The following is an 18,523-nucleotide window of genomic DNA, read 5'->3' as shown; positions in this document are numbered from 1 at the left end:
GTCATCCTACATCGCGCTGTCTAACGTACATATTGGTGATAATGGCCACTAAGGCACATAACACAGACTATCCATGGCTAATACACACGCGCGCGACCATGCCATGTCGCCGACCGAGACTATGACTTCAGACCTCTCTCGTCAAACTACAAACTCTGACTATGGCGATCTCGACCCTGACGAGGAAAAGTCGCAGGAGGGCCGCGGCCGGGCGGCTGCGTCCATCGCGACAGGTCGGTCGGTCAGTCTCAACAGAACAATGTCTCGAAGAGAGACCATTTTGTCGCGGATCAGGTCAAGGCCGCCCATTGGCACTTTCACCCATCCGCTAGAGCATCAGAAGACGACGGTTGAAGAACTAGTCGATTTTGAGGGCGCTGATGACCCGTACAGGCCTGTCAACTGGACTATGAAGAAGAAAGTCATCACGACTGCCCTGTACGGCTTTACCACCATGACCGCCACTTGGGCGAGCAGTAGCTACAGTTCAGGGACACAGCAGGTCGCCCGTGATTTTCATGTTGGGACCCAGGTCTCGACGCTGGGAACAACGCTTTTCTTGCTTGGATTCGGTATTGGGCCTCTGCTTTGGGCACCACTCTCGGAGGTCTATGGCCGCAAGAATGCTGTCCTTCCGCCCATGTTCGTTTCTGCCTGTTTTTCATTTGGCACTGCCGCGGCCAAAGACATTCAGACCATCATGATCACGAGATTCTTTGCGGGCTTCTTTTCTTCTGCGCCTGTCACTAACACTGGAGGCGTACTAAGTGATTTGTTCCCGGCGTCCCAGAGAGGTATTGCCATTGCATCGTACGCGATGGCCGTGGTAATTGGCCCGGTTTTTGGGCCCATCGTGGGCGCCGCTCTTGTAGTCCAGCCCAGCCTCGGGTGGCGATGGACCGAGTATATTACAGGAATCATCCAGCTGGCTATCTTGGTGTTCGATGTCATCTTCCTGGACGAGTCGTATCCTCCTCGACTTCTGGTCTACAAGGCACGGAGGCTGCGACACCAAAGTGGGAATTGGGCTCTTCACGCCAAGTTTGAGGAGTGGGATGTGTCTGTGGTGGAGCTGGCGAACAAGGTGAGCAATTGCTTTTTGGGCCATGACCACTCGCAGTGCGCTGACCAGCTGTAGTTCTTGATCCGGCCGTTCCAGTTGTTGATGACCCCCATTTGCGCCCTCGTGGCTCTCTATGCAAGCTTTTGCTATGGGATTTTGTACATGCAACTTGGTAAGCACCTTGTCTCTTTGGTTCCTCGAGTGAAGACTGACCAACGGAACAGGCGCCATCCCGATCATCTTTGGCGAGCACCGTCGCTGGAAACTACTCCCCTCGGAACTCCCGTTCTTGGCGATTCTCGTGGGAGCCATCACCGGGGCGGTCATCAATATCTTCAACCAGCTGGTATATAACCGCAAATCCGGAGGCAAAGTGGCGCCCGAGTTGCGTCTACCCCCCATGATGTTTGGTTCTTTTCTGTTCTCGTCTGGGCTCTTCATCACCGGGTGGACATCCGACCCCAAGTTCCCGTGGATTGCCCCGGTGATCGGGCTGTACATGACCGGTCTCGGGTTCTTCACGATCTTCCAAGCGGCGCTGAACTACCTCGTCGACACATTCCAGAGATATGCTGCCAGTGCCGTGGCGGCCAACACCTTTCTGCGATCATGCTTTGCTGCAGCGTACGTATTTCCCATTGCCATGATGTGAGAAGGTGAACTCGGTACTGACGTGATGGCAGGTTTCCGCTCGTCGTGACTCCTTTATACCATAATGTCGGAGTTCCATGGGGCACGAGCATATTTGGGTTCTTTGCCATTGCCCTGATACCCGTCCCGTTTGTGTTTTTTGTGTTTGGCAAGCGAATTAGAGCGAAGAGCAAATGGAGTCGGTTCTAGATCTGGCGACTTTTTACATTTGAGATATCAGTCATGCAGTATATGTTTACATCCAAGGATGAGCTGATCCGAGAATGAACCGTACGAGCCTCAGTTTGCCAATCAGAGGCTACTGAGGCTGTACTCAGTAGTACATGGTAATTAATGTCCATTTAAGCAGACACGGTGAGAGCAGATGTTATATTCCTTGTCCGTTATTCCGCTGGACACCAAAAAGCTTGACTTGACTGGTGCCCCATCAGACCATGATGCTTTCGTAGCCCCTCGTTCTGACATAATTATGTATACCACATGGATGTTTATCCGAGCCCCAGCTATCAATCCTCCGTACTTTTGTCGACATCACCCCCAACCATCCCGGCCCAATCGATGAATGCTGTACTTGAATTGAGACAACTCGGAGAGGGTCTACATATCCACTTATCTCCCTGTTAAATGGACGAGTCGATGGTCCACTGCTTAGCGACCTCAGGTGGGTGTTTCTTACCTGCCCATTGAGGTCGAATCCTCTTTTATCTCCCTTCCCCTTCTCCCTTCTGCCTTCTTCTCCGTCAAACAAAATGCTCCAATCATACAATGGCGGATGTGAGTTGGGTAGTGGTTCTAGATGTCGTCAGAACTCTCCGACTCGTCCATATACCAGCCAGCCTATGGGTTGGTTGATGGAACCTCATCTTTGAGCCGTGCATGCATGCCAGGCTGCAGCGTTTCTTCAAACTGAGAAATATACACCGCTTGCCCCCTCCTTCAATGATCCTCATCAGGCATCTTCAATTTCTTCCTCGACACCTGGGCCCGCTTCTTGCAGCGAGGCATCCTCCATTGGTACGATTGCTTGTGGTCGTGTCGTCCTCTTGAGCATCATGTCGACTGGCGGCCAAGTTCAATGCGGGAACAGCCGTGAGGAAGACCACATTGAATCCGCGCCATTGCTGGGCAGTTCGCTCGACAGTAGCGGCGATGATGGGAACTCAAGGAATCAATCCAGACTCCTCGCAAAAGTCTACGCCGTCGTGTTCTGCGCCAATCTCGCATTCCAGATCCTGGCTCCTGCTCAGACCGAGATCTACGAGAACATCTACTGCTCGCAATGGTACCGCCAGCATCCCAGCAATGCGTTCCCGCCATCTGGCAGGATCCCAGAGTCATACTGCAAGATAGGGCCCGTCCAGACACAGATATCTACACTCAAGGGGTGGTACGAATTCTTCGCCGCGGCCCCAGGTCTCCTCCTGAGCATCCCAATGGGAATCCTCACCGACACCATCGGTCGACGACGCCTGCTGATCCTCAACGTTACCGTCCTGTGCCTGACACAGGTGTGGACTACTTTTGTCACCTGGTTCAACGGCCAAATACCTCTTCGCGCCATCTGGCTGGGCGCAGGCCTCAATCTTGTGAGTGGTGGAGTCATGGTGACAGAGTTTCTTTTTGTGGTAAGCTCTCCTCGCGCAAAATGGATTGCATAGGCACACAACTGATGGGTCCACAGTGTATCCTGACCGACGTCAGTTCGAGTGACCGAGTGTAAGTTGTCGAGCTTTGAGGGCTGTGTTGATCCTGAGTGGACGTTTTGTAGCTAAACCGTGTTTGGGGCAGAGTCGAGACATTCTTCCGTTCAACCGCATTCAGCTACTTCAGCAAGGTCATCGGACCCGTCCTCGCAGCGACTCTTATGCGGCGTGATCCGTGGCTCGCCATCTACCTCGGGCTCGCGCTGCTAGTAATCACCGTTATCGTCGTCACTACCGTCCCAGAAACCCTCCACTGGCAAATTGCTGCTGCACGGGACGGACGATCCAGGATACATGGTGACGAGCCCGCTACGAGGTCGATAGATCCCAAATGTGATAGCAGCTGGCGACGCTCAAAAGTGCACTTGTCCCGCTTGGCTAAGGTCTGGAGCGACTGGCGCCTCGTCTTCGTCGCCCTGGCCCACCCGTTCCGCCTGATCTGTGACGCCCTGAGCGACCTCCTCCAGCGGTATGTGTCGGACCGGTACGGCTGGACGCTCGCGGACGCCACGCTCGTCTACTCCCTGCAGGCTGTGGCGGCGGGCCTGGTGCTGTTCACGGCGCTGCCGCGCCTCTCGGCGAGGATCGACGCGCGGTATGCGCTCAGCGCCGTGCAGAAGAACGTGGTCCTGTCGCGGGCATCGCTGCTGGTGCTGGCCGTGGCGTTTGCCGTCATCGGTCTCGCGCCGCACCCGATCATCATGGTCGCGGGCCTCCTGCTCCAGACACTGTCGACGGGCTTCCCCGCGACGCTGCGCGCCCTGGCCGCCGCGCTCATCGACGCCCACGACCAGGGCCGCGTCTTCTCCGTGCTCGCCATCGCAGAGACCCTCAGCGTCATGCTCGCCTACCCGGTCACGGCCGCCCTGTTCAACGCCGGTCTCGAGCGCGGTGCTGGCCCTTGGCTCGGCCTGCCCTACGACGTCGTCGCAGTGACCGCTGCCCTGGCTTGCGCCGTCATGTGTCTCCTCCGCTTCGAGCACCCGCGCCACCCGCGTACTCGCGCGCGGGCTGTGTGAGTGCTAGAATGTACAAATAAATGACCATAGACAAACATGCCGATAGACAGGGAGGCAGGAGACGGGAAGAGGCTATCATAGACATTATTGGTTGACCCTTTATACCCCAAGGACAACCATATATAAAGCGTCATGGAGAAGCAAGAGCTAAAGCTCCATGCAACGCCCGAGAAAGATAGGCTAGTAGTGCGTCCGTGGTTTAGCGAGTTCGAGACTCGTTCAAGAATTCGCGTGTATTCATCAAGCAAAGCAGAGTCGTGGACGGCCCTGCCTCTGGGGAAAAAAGGGATATAAACCCATCAACGTCTTCATAGTTTGGCCCTGGTCTGCTGTTCGCGCCACTTCCGCAAGGCCTCTTCCTCCCTCTTCCTTGCGTGGTTCTGCATGGTCTTCATGGCGTCCGTCACCTCTTCGTCGCTGATTTTGCTCAGCTGATCCGGGCCTAGCTCCTGAATGTTTGACGGTTTCGAAAACGCCTTGACCCAGACGAATCTGCTCGTCTTTGGCCCACTGCCGTCGACGACGGCGGTGCAAAAGTTTGCCGCGCGCTCGAAACAATCCCTGGCTTTCGGGGTCTTGGGGAACAACATGGCAAAGCAGTGAGGCATCCCCTCGTAGCCCACGAAATCCACCACTCCACCGGCCTGGTGCATTCTGCGTGCTAGAATAGTGATCTCGTCCTCTAGGCCTTCGTTTCCCAAGCACAACCATGCTGGTGGCATACCTTTCCAGAGGTCTGAACCAGCAGCGAGAGGTGACACGAGAGGATGGACCATGATCGACGCGTCGCATAGGATGTTTGCTCGAGGAGGGCTCGCCGGCCACAAATCGTCCGGAAGAGGGTCAGCCTTTGACACTCCTTCCGCATTCGGTGGATCCAGATAGTCCAGATGAGCATTTTTGTTTATGGAAGGCATTGAATGAGATATATCGGCCCACGCACTGTTGAGGCAAAGGCCCGCGGGCAGTTCAACGGGGACATCGACTCCATGAAATCTGATGCTGCTCACGCCCGTCCTCTGCAGTGTCAGGAGGAGCTGCAACAAGACCACAGCGAGGTTGCCTCCAGCAGAGTCTCCAGCAAACACGATATGTTTTGCAGGTACAGGGTCATGCGGCAGACCTTTGGGAGGTGCCAGAAGCGATAAATACGCCACCAATCCGTCGAGCAATTGGGCAGGGAAAGGGTTTTGAGGGGCTAGACGGTATCTCACAGAATAGCCGCGACCTCCTGTCAACCGTGCAAGGCGTGACACAGGCTCTCTATGCGATGCCGGATCCATCAGAAAATAGGCTCCGCCATGGAAATATAAAATCGTGGTGTGGGTCGAAACGGTGGCCATCAGAATTCTATAATGGTCGTCTTCAGATACATCTGGTCTAGGTTCATGGGCAGATGCGCCTTTCTTGTAGCCAGTCCATTCGGCTTCCACGCCCACAATGTCGGGCAAAGTGTATGTTTCGCTGCCATTTCCAAGCTCTTTGATGGCTTTCACAACAGCTTCTCTAGGGCCGAACTCGTCAAGCGGGGGTGGGATGGTCACTTTGGCGATGCATATGGGTCCTTTGATTCCAGGATCCTTCGTGGAGATGTGTTGTAGATATCTCATAGGCTTCCTGACCCTCGTGATGGACCGCAGTATTACCACAACCACCTCTGTTGTCAGATCTTGCTTTGCTGAATTAGGCGACAAATTGAGTGCATTGAGGACGATCGTCTTGAGCAGCAAAGGCAGACGGGGCAGGAGGAGCCTGACAAGGGCTCGCGTCGAAATGTCCATCGCAGCGTGGTACAAGGATCATCCAATGAGCTCTACCGCAATGCTATGACTCGAAGGGGCGGAAAAGCACACTCTAGACCGACGAAACTCGAGAGAAAACGAACGTTAGTGGCAAGGAGTGGACTGCGACAGATGCGAGAACAGGCACCGCTGGGCTGGTGCTGCCATGACCTGAAGCGCAGTTTTTTAGTGACAAGCGAAAGGCATCAAGCGGCCACTTTTTAGCTGGCGCAGGCACTGAACCATTAGCGACGTCATAGACTGCAAGGCAACAGCTTCCTCTGCACTCGGACCTTCTCTTTTCTTCATCCTGTCTACATTTATATTGTCTTCACCTTCTTCACCTTCATCTTCTCAGCAGAACACTCCTCCTTCACCATCGCACATGGAATCAGCGCAGAAAGAACAAAAGTTTCGACCCACCGTTCTCTGGGTGATCGCTGACTGTGCAACGTCAACTAACTACATCCAGGTCCCTGACCTCGGCTAGTCCTGTGCCTCTGTCTCGTCCTTTCCCTCCCACATTCCATCGTGGTCAAACATGAGCGGTTTACCAAGAAACCCATCGGTCTTGACGTCTTGACGGTGGTATCCCAAGAAAGATTCCCGGGAAGAAACGGCGAGATATTGTACCGAAATCTCTCAATTACTCACTTGGTTGTTACCTCGTGACTCTGCTGATGACCCCTCCCTACACAAAAAGACTCGCGATGTCGTGCGCCGATCATCTTGTCGGAAGACTCATCCACCAGCTGCCTCCCTGGAAATACTCGTGCCACGGGTGGATCCTTCTCCTATGCCTTCCGCTTCTGCCTGGCTTCGTCCCAGATGATAAATGATTGTCGATGGCATTAACCTCTTTCTGGTAGGGCTGTCAATACGACAGAACAAACAAGACGTTCGCTATTTTTGGCTCCCGATACCCCGGGTTCACCTCCTATCGCCAAAATGGATAACGCTTTCACCCTGGTCCTACCCCAATACCAGGGCCAGCGACACCCAAGCGCAATCCCCCTACTTTTCCTTTTTCCCTCATACAATTATTATTGCGGGTACTCTACCCTCCACTACCCTCTGGCACAGTCACAGCCCCCAATCGACATGTGTTACAGTCGGGAAGGGCGTACTCTAGAACGCTGCGAACTTCTGGGAATTTTCCCATTGGATTGACCAAACGCTTTTGCGTCACATTCTCGTGTTTCTAGGGCTTGGACTTATCTGGCTCCAGGCTGAAACGTTTCGTTGCATGCTGATCCCCTGTCGAGTACCAGGGCCATGGAATCAACTATTCGACGATTTGTTCATGTTGACTGCAGTCACTTCACACCAAAACAAAGCATGCCCCTAGTTAGTACTTTGAGAAGGCCCGTGTCTGCCTCGTTGCTTGGCCGACTATACCCGAAGCTGTCTCGGGGCTCCATTCTTACACTCGTTACCGACTTCTCAATATGACCCAATTTTTAACATCGCTCCCTATGCCCAAAAACACTCCAGCAACCCCCAAAATGTCCTGAAACTACCTGCTAACCATATACACGATCATGACTTTGGATAGCAGTATCTCGACCGATGCTTCCACAGATATCACGTCGATAGCCTCATGGGATCTCTCTCCAGAAGCAACCACTCCGGCAAGTAATGGTTCGCGACGCAACACCCACCAAAAGACTCGTACACTGGCTCCCAATCTGACGCGACGATCGCACAAGAAGTCCCGCGGAGGCTGCTTTAGTTGTAAGCAAAGGAAGATCAAATGTTCTGAAACAAAACCCGCGTGCGGGAGTTGTTTGATGAAAGGACTCAGTTGCGTCTATCCAACAGAGCCGGCAGTACGCAAGTCTAGCAATTTGCCGCTGATAAGGCGGAATCCCACAACTTCCCCATCTTTTCCAGCTGCCACCTTTTCGATCCTGGACATGCGATTCTTCCATCACTTTCTCACCATCGCGTATCCACACCTGCCAGTTGACAACGACCATGTCTGGGTCAACGACATTCCCCAATTTGCTGAACAGCATGAATACCTGATGCATGCGTTGCTTTCGCTTGGGGCCTCCCACCTCAGTCGCCTCACGGGCGTTGACTATCGACGAGAATCTCTAATTCATCGCGGTCAGGCTATTGCTGGCCTCAATCACGCACTGAGCCAGACGGCGCGTTCTTACGGAGAAGCAGACGCTATGCTCGCCTCTTGTTACGCCCTTACCTTTCAAGCTTCTTACATGAGTGATGGTCTTTCCGATTTCATCACCATGGTCCGAGGATGCGCCCTTACAACCGAGAAAATCAAGCAAGAGCACTCGCCTACAGCATTTAACCTGCAACCAGACTGGCACTTCAAATACATGGCGCCACGACTGCAGAACTTGCCAGCCGTTGACCCCCTCTTGCTACAAGATGCCTACACAGCCCTTGAGGGAGTTCGACCCTTTTTGACTGGTGGCACTGAGATAGATTTTCACGAGGCGCTCGTCGATGTAATCACCTCGCTCCAAGCATCGCCGGCATCAGGTTACATGCAGTTCATCGGCGTGTACGGTGTATGGTATGAATTATGCCACGACTCTTTCAAGACCTTCCTGGACCCAAACAATCTTGTCGCTCAACTTCTTCTTGCCTATTTCGTGGGCGTCCAGTTGTTGATGGTTCCTCTCGCCACACAAGAATGGCCACATCGCGCGGATGTAAGTCGCGTACGCGTGCTGCAGGGCACCGTCGAGTGGGCTCAAGGGATTTTCCAGAAACTTGGAGACTCTGAGTGGGAAGCGCACCTTGATTGGCCAAGGAATGTCATTGCCACTGTTGTTGCAGAGATCAATGGTGAAGTGCTCCAATTGCCGCCTGTCCTGCAGCTTCATCTGGCCACGCGAGATATCACCCCACAGTCGACGATTCTGACACCCACCTGACGTGGTTCGGCAGGAATAGGATGATAGCAGTCATTATGGAGATGAGCAGGTCTGAAAAGCGGGAGAAAGTCAGAATGACAATGCCGCTATAACAAACGTACAGGTCAGTATTCCTTCGGACAGATGATTGTCCAGGCACGAAGCAGTTTACTTACCGTTTGTTTCCGGACCATCCAGGAGGAAGCCTTCTTAGGAAGGATGGGAAATACCCTCTCCAAAGTAATCTCTCCTACTCAAGTATTGTATGCTGCAAGAGGAGGATTTGGTCCAAGTGCGAAATCCAGCACCGTCACATCGGAGTCGATTCAGACCCGAACATTCCACGTATAAGTGATTGAAGGTATTCTTTCCGAGGCGAGAAATTGATATCCTCTTCTCCCAGACTAGCTTTATCCATAAATGTGTAACTTCCCCGTGTGTCAAGCGTCTCGAACCCGAGACTGTGGTCAAGTGTCAAGTCGTTCCAATGTTTTGTGTGTGTCCGTACTCTTGAATTCCTAGGTCCACACCTCTTTGTAGAATCGATGCCATTCCGTCTATGTGTTTGATTATTGCTCAATGTTCCCAATTCCCGATTTGTGGATAATACCGATCTTTTTCCCAGTTTCCAGCTCGAGCAAATCGACAAGCAGGCACAAGATCGATTGCGACTGAGAGTCCGTCGTATTATCCCCCACTGCCGTGCCCGATGATCCTGTCTATCTCTTGCACACTCCCCATTCTCTTTGCGGAGCATCCGACCTGCCCCGGACTTTCCTCTCACTACACTGCGCTGTTTGTGTTTGCGAATCCGGGCTTCGTCTTGTCCAACCCGATGCGGTGAGTTCCTTTCGATCGTCTCGCGTGGCCCCTCCTCCCATGTGTGTTTTCATGCAGGGCATATTCCGTCGTCGTCGTTGTCGTCTGCGGCTTCTGCTGCGGCATGTACTTGACAGGATGGTAGAGCGCCAGGGCCGTCAGGGCGATGAACATGGGCAGCGCCTCGAGGACGTACAGGCACCACTCGTGGGTGAAGGGGTATCCGTCGATGCCCATGCCGAACTCGACGACTCGATAGATGGAGCGGATCTGTGGGATTGGGGTGGTTAGCAGCCTAGAACAGAGACGAAAGAGGATCGGGGTGACAGCGACAGGTGAGTGAGGGATGAATTTGGCAAAGGGGGAAAGAAGGGAGTAAGAAGAACCAAGAAGAAGAGAAGATAATGAGAATGAAATTGGGGAATACTTCTGCTCACCTGGATCCAGAATCCCGCGATCCACACCGCCCACACGACCTTTCTCACACGCGGATCCCATGCTGCTGCTGCTGCTCCTCCGCTGTCCTTGGCTCCTCTGAGACTCACTCGCCGGACAAACCTGCCCAGGACGACGAGGAAGACGGTGAACGTGGCGAGCTGCAGGCTCAGGCCGACGAGCAGCACGTTGGTGCCCACGGTCTTGAGGTCGCCTTCCCAGTTGCCGGAGCTGGCGATGCCGGAGCCGGAGCACTGCGTGAGGAAGCTGACGATGTCCGAGGTGGTGAAGAGGCGGCCGAGCCAGCCGGGCCGGATGCGGAAGAAGACCTGCTGGTGCTGGCCGTCTTCGGCGGGCAGGCTCGTCCGGATCAGGCGCGTGAGCAGCAGGTACAGCGTGGCGCAGACGAAGATGGGCGAGATGACAATGTACGACGCGCTCACGGCGTACAGCGGGATTGAGTCGAGGTCGTGGATCGACGCGTTCCGGATCGACCACCCCGCCGTCGAGATGACGCACGCCACGAACAGCGGGATCGTGTACTTGTGCTTGTACGTGGCGTGGCGCGTCGCCACGAAGTTGATGTACCCGTGCCACAGGGTCAGGAGGAAGTACAGCACCGAGAAGATGACGGCCGCCGCGGTCGAGGGGGAGTAGAAGTACAGGTTCAGGTCGGACGAGTCGTTGTCGTTCTTGGTGTCCGACATTCTTTTGTAGGTGCTGCTTTTCGAAGAGGGATGAAAACGAGATGTGTCTTGGTGGGTTTTGTTGTTAGTGGACAAGACGAAGATATCTGGAGGTACTGTAAGACTCTATTGCTGTTGTCGCTGGGGTTAGAACAAAGGTCTATACACGAATGTGTGTTGAGAGAAACAATGGCTCCAAGTCGAACCGGACTGATGAACAAGAAGAAGTAGCTCGAGCGCTCGACGAGGAGGGAACGAGACATCTCGATATATATACGCCATTTTTTTTCCGTCTCATCTCATCCCCTCTTCTCTCTCTCACACAGAGCTCACAAGAAAACAGACTGACGAAGGGACAAGAAAACGAGACGAGTGGAGCAACCCGCGCAACACTTCATACCACCTGGGGTATATAGAAGATGTTTGTTTGCGTCGCTTTCTGCGCTGAAAAGGGCGCGAAGATGGGGCGCACGCTGGACGTATTCGTATCACCGTCAAATCAGCACCGGCGGGACAGGGTTTATCGGGGCTAGGGTTCCACGTCGCAGAGGACACTTTGATTGGTGGGGGTGAGACGACGACTTCGGTTTGGTCGCTGTGTTTCGAGACAGGAGGGCAATCTGAATACGTTGGACTGGCTGAGACGTGGCCTTCGCTTGGCGCGACGGGTCCTCGTCCTCCTCGTTGTGGAAATATTCGTGTTTTATCCTTGCGAATGTATCAAATGAGGCAAGATTCGAATTCGGGACGTCGGATTCTCGAGGACATGGGGGTTGCGCAAGATGTGACATGAGACTGGCTTGCGGGGTTCCCCACGATGTCGAGAGAGAGTTTTTCGGCGAAGGGAAAAGGTTGCTGCCTTGTTGGGCATATCCCTGAGCGGCAAACCGGGGGCGGCAGAGAAGACCAGGCAGAAGCATATCTTTCATCGTTTTCCGTCTAAGATGGGATGGTTCGTATCTGGGACGAATCAGTTGTCCTCCCAAGGCGGGCAAAGAGACACGGAGGGAGATCACCACACACGTCTGCAACAGGATCGACCAAGAAAAAGGCGGCACTGCCTGAGCAAAAAGCTTCGCCCACTACTGTACCTGTTCTTCGCCCTCGTGGCGAAGAATGGGTCCCGAGAGTTCGGGCCGCCGTACTCGGGTTCAAGGCCCACAGAAAACGGCAAGCAATGTGCCTGGTCTGATCGTGGCCCTTGCAGCATGAGGTTGACGCGCCACAGATTTCCCGATACAGCAACTCTCGTATTCTGACAATCTCCATGGCTGGTGGATCGACGGCGGTGGCTTTTCCTGGCCCAGAGACGGCTACAGCTCAGCCGCAGCGGCACAGCCAGGGGTGGGATGACATTGACGGCAGCTGAGAGAAGGGGAAGAAATCAAAAGGACGATCAAGAGGGGAGAGAGAGAGAGGGAGAGGATCCAGGCACCAGGATATTCCCCCAGTCGTTCGTTAGGTAGGTGAAGCAAAGCGCGTCCGAAATAACCAATCAATATACAGGACGGGTCGCAAGGCTGTTCGTATTCGGATATCACGAGGCTTGGCCCCACTAGCCGGAAACTAGAGCGAGGCTGAAGCGCCTGGAGGGTTTACTCTCCACAGCCAGGCCCAAAGCAAAGTGTCATACGCATGTACTCAGTACTTCGAAATGAGCTCATGTAAGACGGATTGAGAAGAGGAATTGGTTTCCCCTAAACAAGGAAATCGGGGAAGGAAATCCATCGGAACAACAAAGCCCCATACCACTCAAGAGAGGACTGACGGCCTGTTTACCGGGAGCAACTATCTAGCTTGTGCGAAAGTGCAGTCAGTTGGATCATTGCTCGGGCAGCACGGAGTATATATCACTCTATACTGGATTGCGATTGCAAAGTCTTGTTCGAATCTAAATGAGCTAATATTGCACAATGAAGTATCCTTAAGCTCCCGCTATGCACAGGCAGTAGATTGAACGAAGCAGCAGATCGCTTAGATACGATTCTTCATTTTCAAAACATTCCATTCGTGTTAACCTTTATTATACATTGGGTTTGCGTGTAAAGCTACTATATGCTGCAAGATCCATTATTGCCGCCCTGTTGAGGCAATCTAACCGTAAACCAACGCGCGAACCTCAATGCTCTCCCGACCCTTAGCTCCCACGGGAGTCCTGGGATCCACAAAAGCCGTGTGGGGGACTCTCTGCCCGACACCTTCTTTATTGTCGTAGCACTTCAAGAACAGCCGCTCGTCGTTGTCCATGCCTGACCAGTAGTAGAATTTCTGGTTCGGGTTGTACCTCACCGCGGCCGTCTCGCCCGTCCGATGAGGGTATCTATGCTCGACAGGTATGAGATCGTCGTCGTCGACAGAATCAGCAGAGGCAAAGCCAAGCGGGTGCGCCTGAACGACGCCGTTGATGGGTCGCCACACGTTGATGATGCGGTATCGACCCTTCAGAAGCTCATCCGCTTCGTCAGGATTGTGCAACTTCACCCGCCACTCAGTCGATCGCGCCGTCTGATCGACGTGTACTCTGGTGACGGGGGCACGGGGCGCCTCGGGGTTCGATCGCCGGATGGTGTGGTCAAAAATGGTGACCTTGTGTGCGCCGGGAACATTGTCCAGCAGCAATTTTTCAACCTCGGGATAATAGACCTGTTTGATGTGTTCATCGTCCAGAAATTCCGTCTCTTCTGAGGGGACACCCTTGATCGCTTGAAATGCGTCCTTGTCAAGATTGAATTCGTTTTCTCGGCCGCGGATATCATTCATCTGCACCTCAACCACCGTTTCGCCAAAGTTGCGCTGAGGCTTGCCGTCGGGTTGTTTCTCGACATAGTTATGTGGCTTTGACCCGTCCTCGGGCTCTCGGAAAAAGTTCAGTGTCGTGTTTACGGGACCCCGCGGGACATATGAAGAATCTTGGGCTCCCGAGAGGGTAGTAGACACGGAGGTCTGAGTTGTAGTTGCAGACATGTTCTTCAGGCTTTTCAGGACAAGTTCGAGGTGGAAGGTGTGTTGGATGCAGTCAATGCAAAGGTGACTTGAGCACAGATGGTATTTCCTGCAGATTCAACTGTCACTAGCTGCCATGGGCTGACAGGGTATATATGGACGGCCAGCCGAGCACGCAATGTCGTATATTAGAAATCCGTTGGAGTCACGTCATGGCTGAGCCGAGGGTTCGCCGCTTACCCCATGGACATCTGCCAGACTCCCATCCCCGCATTGATCTTCCAAACCAATTATAGCCTGCCAACCTGCTAAGATCAAAAAGTAATCTAAGTGGCGAGAATGGAGCGAGGAACTTGAATTCTAATCAATGTGGCCCGTCGTGCATGTACGCATCGGTATTACCAACAGTAGGACAAAATCAGCAGTCCAGCCGCCGTGATTGAGCTCTTTTCAACCCTGCAGCTCGGTAGATTCTCTAGATTCTACAGCTCGCCTTCTTCGCTGCCGTAATCGACCTTTTCGGCGTCGTCTAGATCATTGACACCGTTCGAGGATGGTTCTGGTTGTGGTGGCTGTGGAGGCCCCTCATCTGTAGGGTAAATCTGAGGCACCCGAGAAGGAGCCCTTGCGTGCTCACTACTCTCGGGTTGAGTATACATGCCATTGTCTCGACTTTCTGGTTGGTGTTGTGCTGGAGCTTGTTCTGCATGGCCATTACTGTAGGCTGAAGGTGGCCCGTTCCGATTTGTACCCGCCGAGGAATATCTCCTGGAATGAACTTGGTGCGAAGGCTGCCCCGGTGGGACACGGTGCTGGTGAGACGGTGGTGCTCTACTGGACGAAGCGTTTACAATCTCGTCAATTCTCCTCTGCACGTCGTCGCCAGTGCCTCTGGAATCATTGGGCAGATCATCCGCCGCGGTTGCAGAATGACGGTGTGGTATCCTTTGAGGTATGCCTACATTGTCATTTCGCGAATCTCGACGGACTCTCTTGGGAGAAGGTGCTGGTTGATCGTCACCGCCAGGTCGCTGTGATGGCATACTCGATCCCCATTCACCAGAATTTTGGTCTTCGGCGGCATCTCTGTCACGTTTGGCACCTTGACTTCCGCTTTTTGCGCTGCCAACGGGGGACAGTTCAGGCTGAGGTGTGGCAGGTTGTCGGGTTCGATCAAACAAGCTGAGATCGTCGTCTTTTGTGTATGCATCTTTTTGACCTTGGCGCGGCAGTGTAGGGTTCTCGTAGGCCTCTGCCATCAGATTACAGCCCTTTTGAATGTCGTGGAGATTGAGGCCTAGTTGCTCCCACCACGGCCTACCTCTCTCATCGTCAGGGAGACTGATACCTGCGAACTTGACTCCCATGTATAAGGCACTACCTGCAATTGCCGAAGGCGTCAATTGGAGGCACATGGTGGTGACAAGGGAGTCATTCAAGAAGGCCCACGATGTGTTTCGTAGTTGTTTGTTTGCCTGAATGTCGTAATACCTGAGGAAGCCAAGCAGGATGCGGTAGGGCTGCTCAAGCTGCAGGTCAAAGCACAAGGCCTCAAGTAACAGGTCCTCATTGTGAAGAATGGTATCTCGCCACTTCCAATACTCTTTGCTTTGTTCGTCCACCACTAGATTCGGCTGCTTTTGCGCAACCCGACAACATGCGACCACCAGTTCCTTCATCTTGCGATAGTTTTCTTCTACCTTCGTGGCCAAGAATATAGCAGTCGCGGCGACTGAGTAGTGATGGAAACCGGGCCTGTTGTTCTGAACCATGGCATGGCGCATGAAGAAACGATGCAGGTAGACCGAGGCCGTCGCGAGTGTCAATTGGGGTAATTTCAACATGATCCCGACTTGTGTGATGAAATTGACGCCTTTCTGTCTGTTTGCCAACTCTTGAGTTACAGACATACCATCCAGTATACTTGGGGTGAGAAGGAGGTCTTCGGCAGTGAACATCCATTGCGACTGGCTCCTCTCTAGGACGGGGTTTCGGGAAAAGGGAGGAGAGTCGTCATGGCGCATTGTGTCTTGGAAGGAGGGCATCGTGGGTATTTCGAGGACAGTCGATGAGGTAAGATCGGAGCGCAAGCCTGGTCGGCTCCGCCGAAGTCCAGGCAACGGAACAGCGTCCTGGCTAACGTGGATGGTTCGGATGTGGCTGCAACATCGAGCATGCGGCCAGGGCACAGCGAGCTGCTGGATGGTGTTGAGTTGGAGATTGGCAATATGGTATCAAGGTTTTGCGCAGACAGGGGTACGTCCGTACTTGAAACGCCGCTGCTACTCGGGACTGGCCGATTGAAAAAAGAGAGAGGATAATGGCCAGCGAGGTGATGAGGTTTGATTTCTTGAGTTTGCTGCCCGTTGGTGTTTACTGCGGGCCATGACAAGGGCCCCTTTGACACGTGAGGGGGAGCCGATAAGGCTGGCACGGTACAAGATGCAGTGCAGGCGATGGTGGCAATGAATGGGGTGCCTAGCTAACCGACTTCCGCCTAGCATCACCTGTCTGTAGAAGCGAGGGCAGGTAGACCGAGCCGACTATGGCCGAATCTGACGTCATGACTATCCTCTGCGCTGGTGCCACCGTCCCACCCTTTCGTACGCTTGCCTCGACCCACCTCCAATATCTCTCAACGTCCATGGTCTGTACCTGAGCCTGGAAGGACACTATACAAACTCCTTTTTGGGAGTAATGTCGCCGACGTCTAGCCCAGCTCCTCCAGACACAGGGCACTAACTACGTCCCGAAAAAACTCCTACAAGGCTCAAGTATCCTATCATACAAGCCGTCTCTCGACTCTCAATTTCCAAAAACAAGTGAGTTTTCCAATAGTATATCTCAAGTAACCGTTCTGCAGGAAATTTTCCCTTCATCGAGCAAGGGGCGTTCCGAAATTGGACAGAATCGATGCTCTGCCTCTGACCCAACCTCTACATTGTCCTCTCCATGATCATCTAAACCTGAAATTTGACATCCTCGGCCCCGAGGTCTCGTCTAAAGAATACTGCTGGAGTTCGGCGAATTTCGATCCCGGACTGAAGGGTAGACGCATTGCCTCTCGGAAGCTTGGAATACTCCGCACACGAGGATGATAGCGACCACGTCTAGGAGGGTCATAGAAAAGTATACTCGAATATGCTAAGGTCTAGCACAATATGGCCGAGGCCAAGCGACATGAGTTGCAATCGACTGTGAATGGGCCGGTCGACTCGATCTACAGACCCTCCATTTGCGAGAATCTGTGCTGCTAACGCCTTCCTGAAGTGGAGTGGGATATTACCGAACCTCAGCACGCATAATTCCCGACAAGTAGCCAGGAGTGTCGCATGAAGAGAAGATGCGGCTCGGTCACTTAGTCATAGGGATGTCACCAGTGTAGGAGGTAAGAGGATGAGGATTTTGCGGAGGTAATATTGGGTACACCCTCGTACCATCTCGTATACTCGGTTCAGTCCATGACTATTGGTGGACAGCACCGGACAGCACCAGACAGTAGTGGGCGGCTTCAGTAAGCAGTCTGCACAAACTTCTTTTGGGTAAGCAGCACAAGGGCGTGGCTAACATCGGGTTCAAGCCGCCCCAGCTAGTTACGCAGATGCGCCGGCACTGCACCCCAGTAGGTCGGTCCATAACAGTGGAAGCAGCGCTTTCTGGGTGCATCGATCGCATGTAGTTCGGTAATTTGGATAGCCGTCAAATGCTTGTTTATGCTTTAGCTAGTGATCAACAGCAGCATTTAGTGATCGAGCCGGGATGGGATAGTGCACATACAGACCGACTCTCACTGTCACAAAGGGAACAAGTCTTTCTACCAGCTTCTCATGGGTTGCGTCCTGTAAAACACTCTTGGTAGTACGAAAATTATCGGTTTTCCTTGCCTTTCCTCCGACTCGCACGACGGAGCATCGCTCTAACTGTTGTCCGAGAGCGGAGCATGCGATACCCAGATATGCAGGGGCATCGTCCGTATGTCTGCCGTACGGACGACAGGTACAAAGATCGACCCGACCGAAGGGCTAGTGAACTTTTAGTGAAGCCACCAGCCCTGCCAAGGGTTTCGCAGGCATCCCCCAAGGCACCTACATACAGGCACCTAGGGAGCTACAGGGACCTTTGACTAAGCCTGGCGGCCCCCGTTATGTTAAGCGAGTCAATTAGTTAATGACTCGTTAGAAGAGTTTAGTCCGCTTGCAGCAATAATCTCGACGCAGCTGACATTTCTCACTCTTCTAGCTGTTCCATGCTTTCTTCACCCTTGTTTTCTAGTTGATTCCCAGGCTCAAAGGGCCTAGACTATGCCTTGCTGGGTTGAATCAGATTCTAGCGCTTCCATCAATCCCCTGGAGCCATTACGCCATAGACAAACACATCCATCACCGATTTTCTCTCCTCCATCCGTACACTGACAACTCACTCGCACTCCATACCACTCGTACCATCACGAACTCAACCGCCTGCTTTCCGTATCCTGCGCTATCTTCGATTGCTCCTCTCTGTGCCTTGATACCATTACCTCATCGCACCTCGCA

The 18,523-nt window shown here is 53.3% G+C and overlaps 7 protein-coding genes across 7 annotated transcripts; 3 read left to right on the top strand and 4 right to left on the bottom strand.

Moving 5' to 3' along the window:
* Positions 1-103: 103 nt before the first annotated feature.
* On the top strand, positions 104-1,903 carry AYO21_04364 (hypothetical protein; the record flags this gene model as incomplete). Its single annotated transcript, XM_022654337.1, has 4 exons — positions 104-1,084; positions 1,139-1,235; positions 1,288-1,687; positions 1,747-1,903. The coding sequence occupies 4 exons, from the start codon at positions 104-106 to the stop codon at positions 1,901-1,903; spliced, it is 1,635 nt and encodes a 544-aa protein (XP_022513374.1).
* Positions 1,904-2,766: 863 nt separating this feature from the next.
* AYO21_04363 (hypothetical protein) lies at positions 2,767-4,436 on the top strand (the record flags this gene model as incomplete). The annotated part of the gene is made up of 3 exons (XM_022654336.1): positions 2,767-3,339; positions 3,396-3,430; positions 3,503-4,436. The coding sequence occupies 3 exons, from the start codon at positions 2,767-2,769 to the stop codon at positions 4,434-4,436; spliced, it is 1,542 nt and encodes a 513-aa protein (XP_022513373.1).
* Positions 4,437-4,744: 308 nt separating this feature from the next.
* On the bottom strand, positions 4,745-6,217 carry AYO21_04362 (hypothetical protein; the record flags this gene model as incomplete). The annotated part of the gene is made up of 1 exon (XM_022654335.1): positions 4,745-6,217. One exon carries the CDS (start codon positions 6,215-6,217, stop codon positions 4,745-4,747), a length of 1,473 nt encoding a protein of 490 aa, XP_022513372.1.
* Positions 6,218-8,133: 1,916 nt separating this feature from the next.
* Positions 8,134-9,126, top strand: AYO21_04361 (hypothetical protein; the record flags this gene model as incomplete). Its single annotated transcript, XM_022654334.1, has 1 exon — positions 8,134-9,126. One exon carries the CDS (start codon positions 8,134-8,136, stop codon positions 9,124-9,126), a length of 993 nt encoding a protein of 330 aa, XP_022513371.1.
* Positions 9,127-9,888: 762 nt separating this feature from the next.
* AYO21_04360 (hypothetical protein) lies at positions 9,889-11,066 on the bottom strand (the record flags this gene model as incomplete). The annotated part of the gene is made up of 2 exons (XM_022654333.1): positions 9,889-10,194; positions 10,362-11,066. 2 exons carry the CDS (start codon positions 11,064-11,066, stop codon positions 9,889-9,891), a joined length of 1,011 nt encoding a protein of 336 aa, XP_022513370.1.
* A 2,073-nt stretch (positions 11,067-13,139) lies between these two features.
* AYO21_04359 (hypothetical protein) lies at positions 13,140-14,009 on the bottom strand (the record flags this gene model as incomplete). Its single annotated transcript, XM_022654332.1, has 1 exon — positions 13,140-14,009. The coding sequence occupies one exon, from the start codon at positions 14,007-14,009 to the stop codon at positions 13,140-13,142; it is 870 nt and encodes a 289-aa protein (XP_022513369.1).
* A 461-nt stretch (positions 14,010-14,470) lies between these two features.
* Positions 14,471-16,012, bottom strand: AYO21_04358 (hypothetical protein; the record flags this gene model as incomplete). The annotated part of the gene is made up of 1 exon (XM_022654331.1): positions 14,471-16,012. The coding sequence occupies one exon, from the start codon at positions 16,010-16,012 to the stop codon at positions 14,471-14,473; it is 1,542 nt and encodes a 513-aa protein (XP_022513368.1).
* Positions 16,013-18,523: the final 2,511 nt, after the last annotated feature.

The sequence above is a fragment of the Fonsecaea monophora genome (genome assembly GCF_001642475.1).
Source record: "Fonsecaea monophora strain CBS 269.37 chromosome Unknown Scaff24, whole genome shotgun sequence".
NCBI lineage: Eukaryota > Fungi > Ascomycota > Eurotiomycetes > Chaetothyriales > Herpotrichiellaceae > Fonsecaea > Fonsecaea monophora.
Note: the sequence above shows the minus strand (reverse complement) of the source record. Positions and strands in the feature narration are given on the sequence as shown.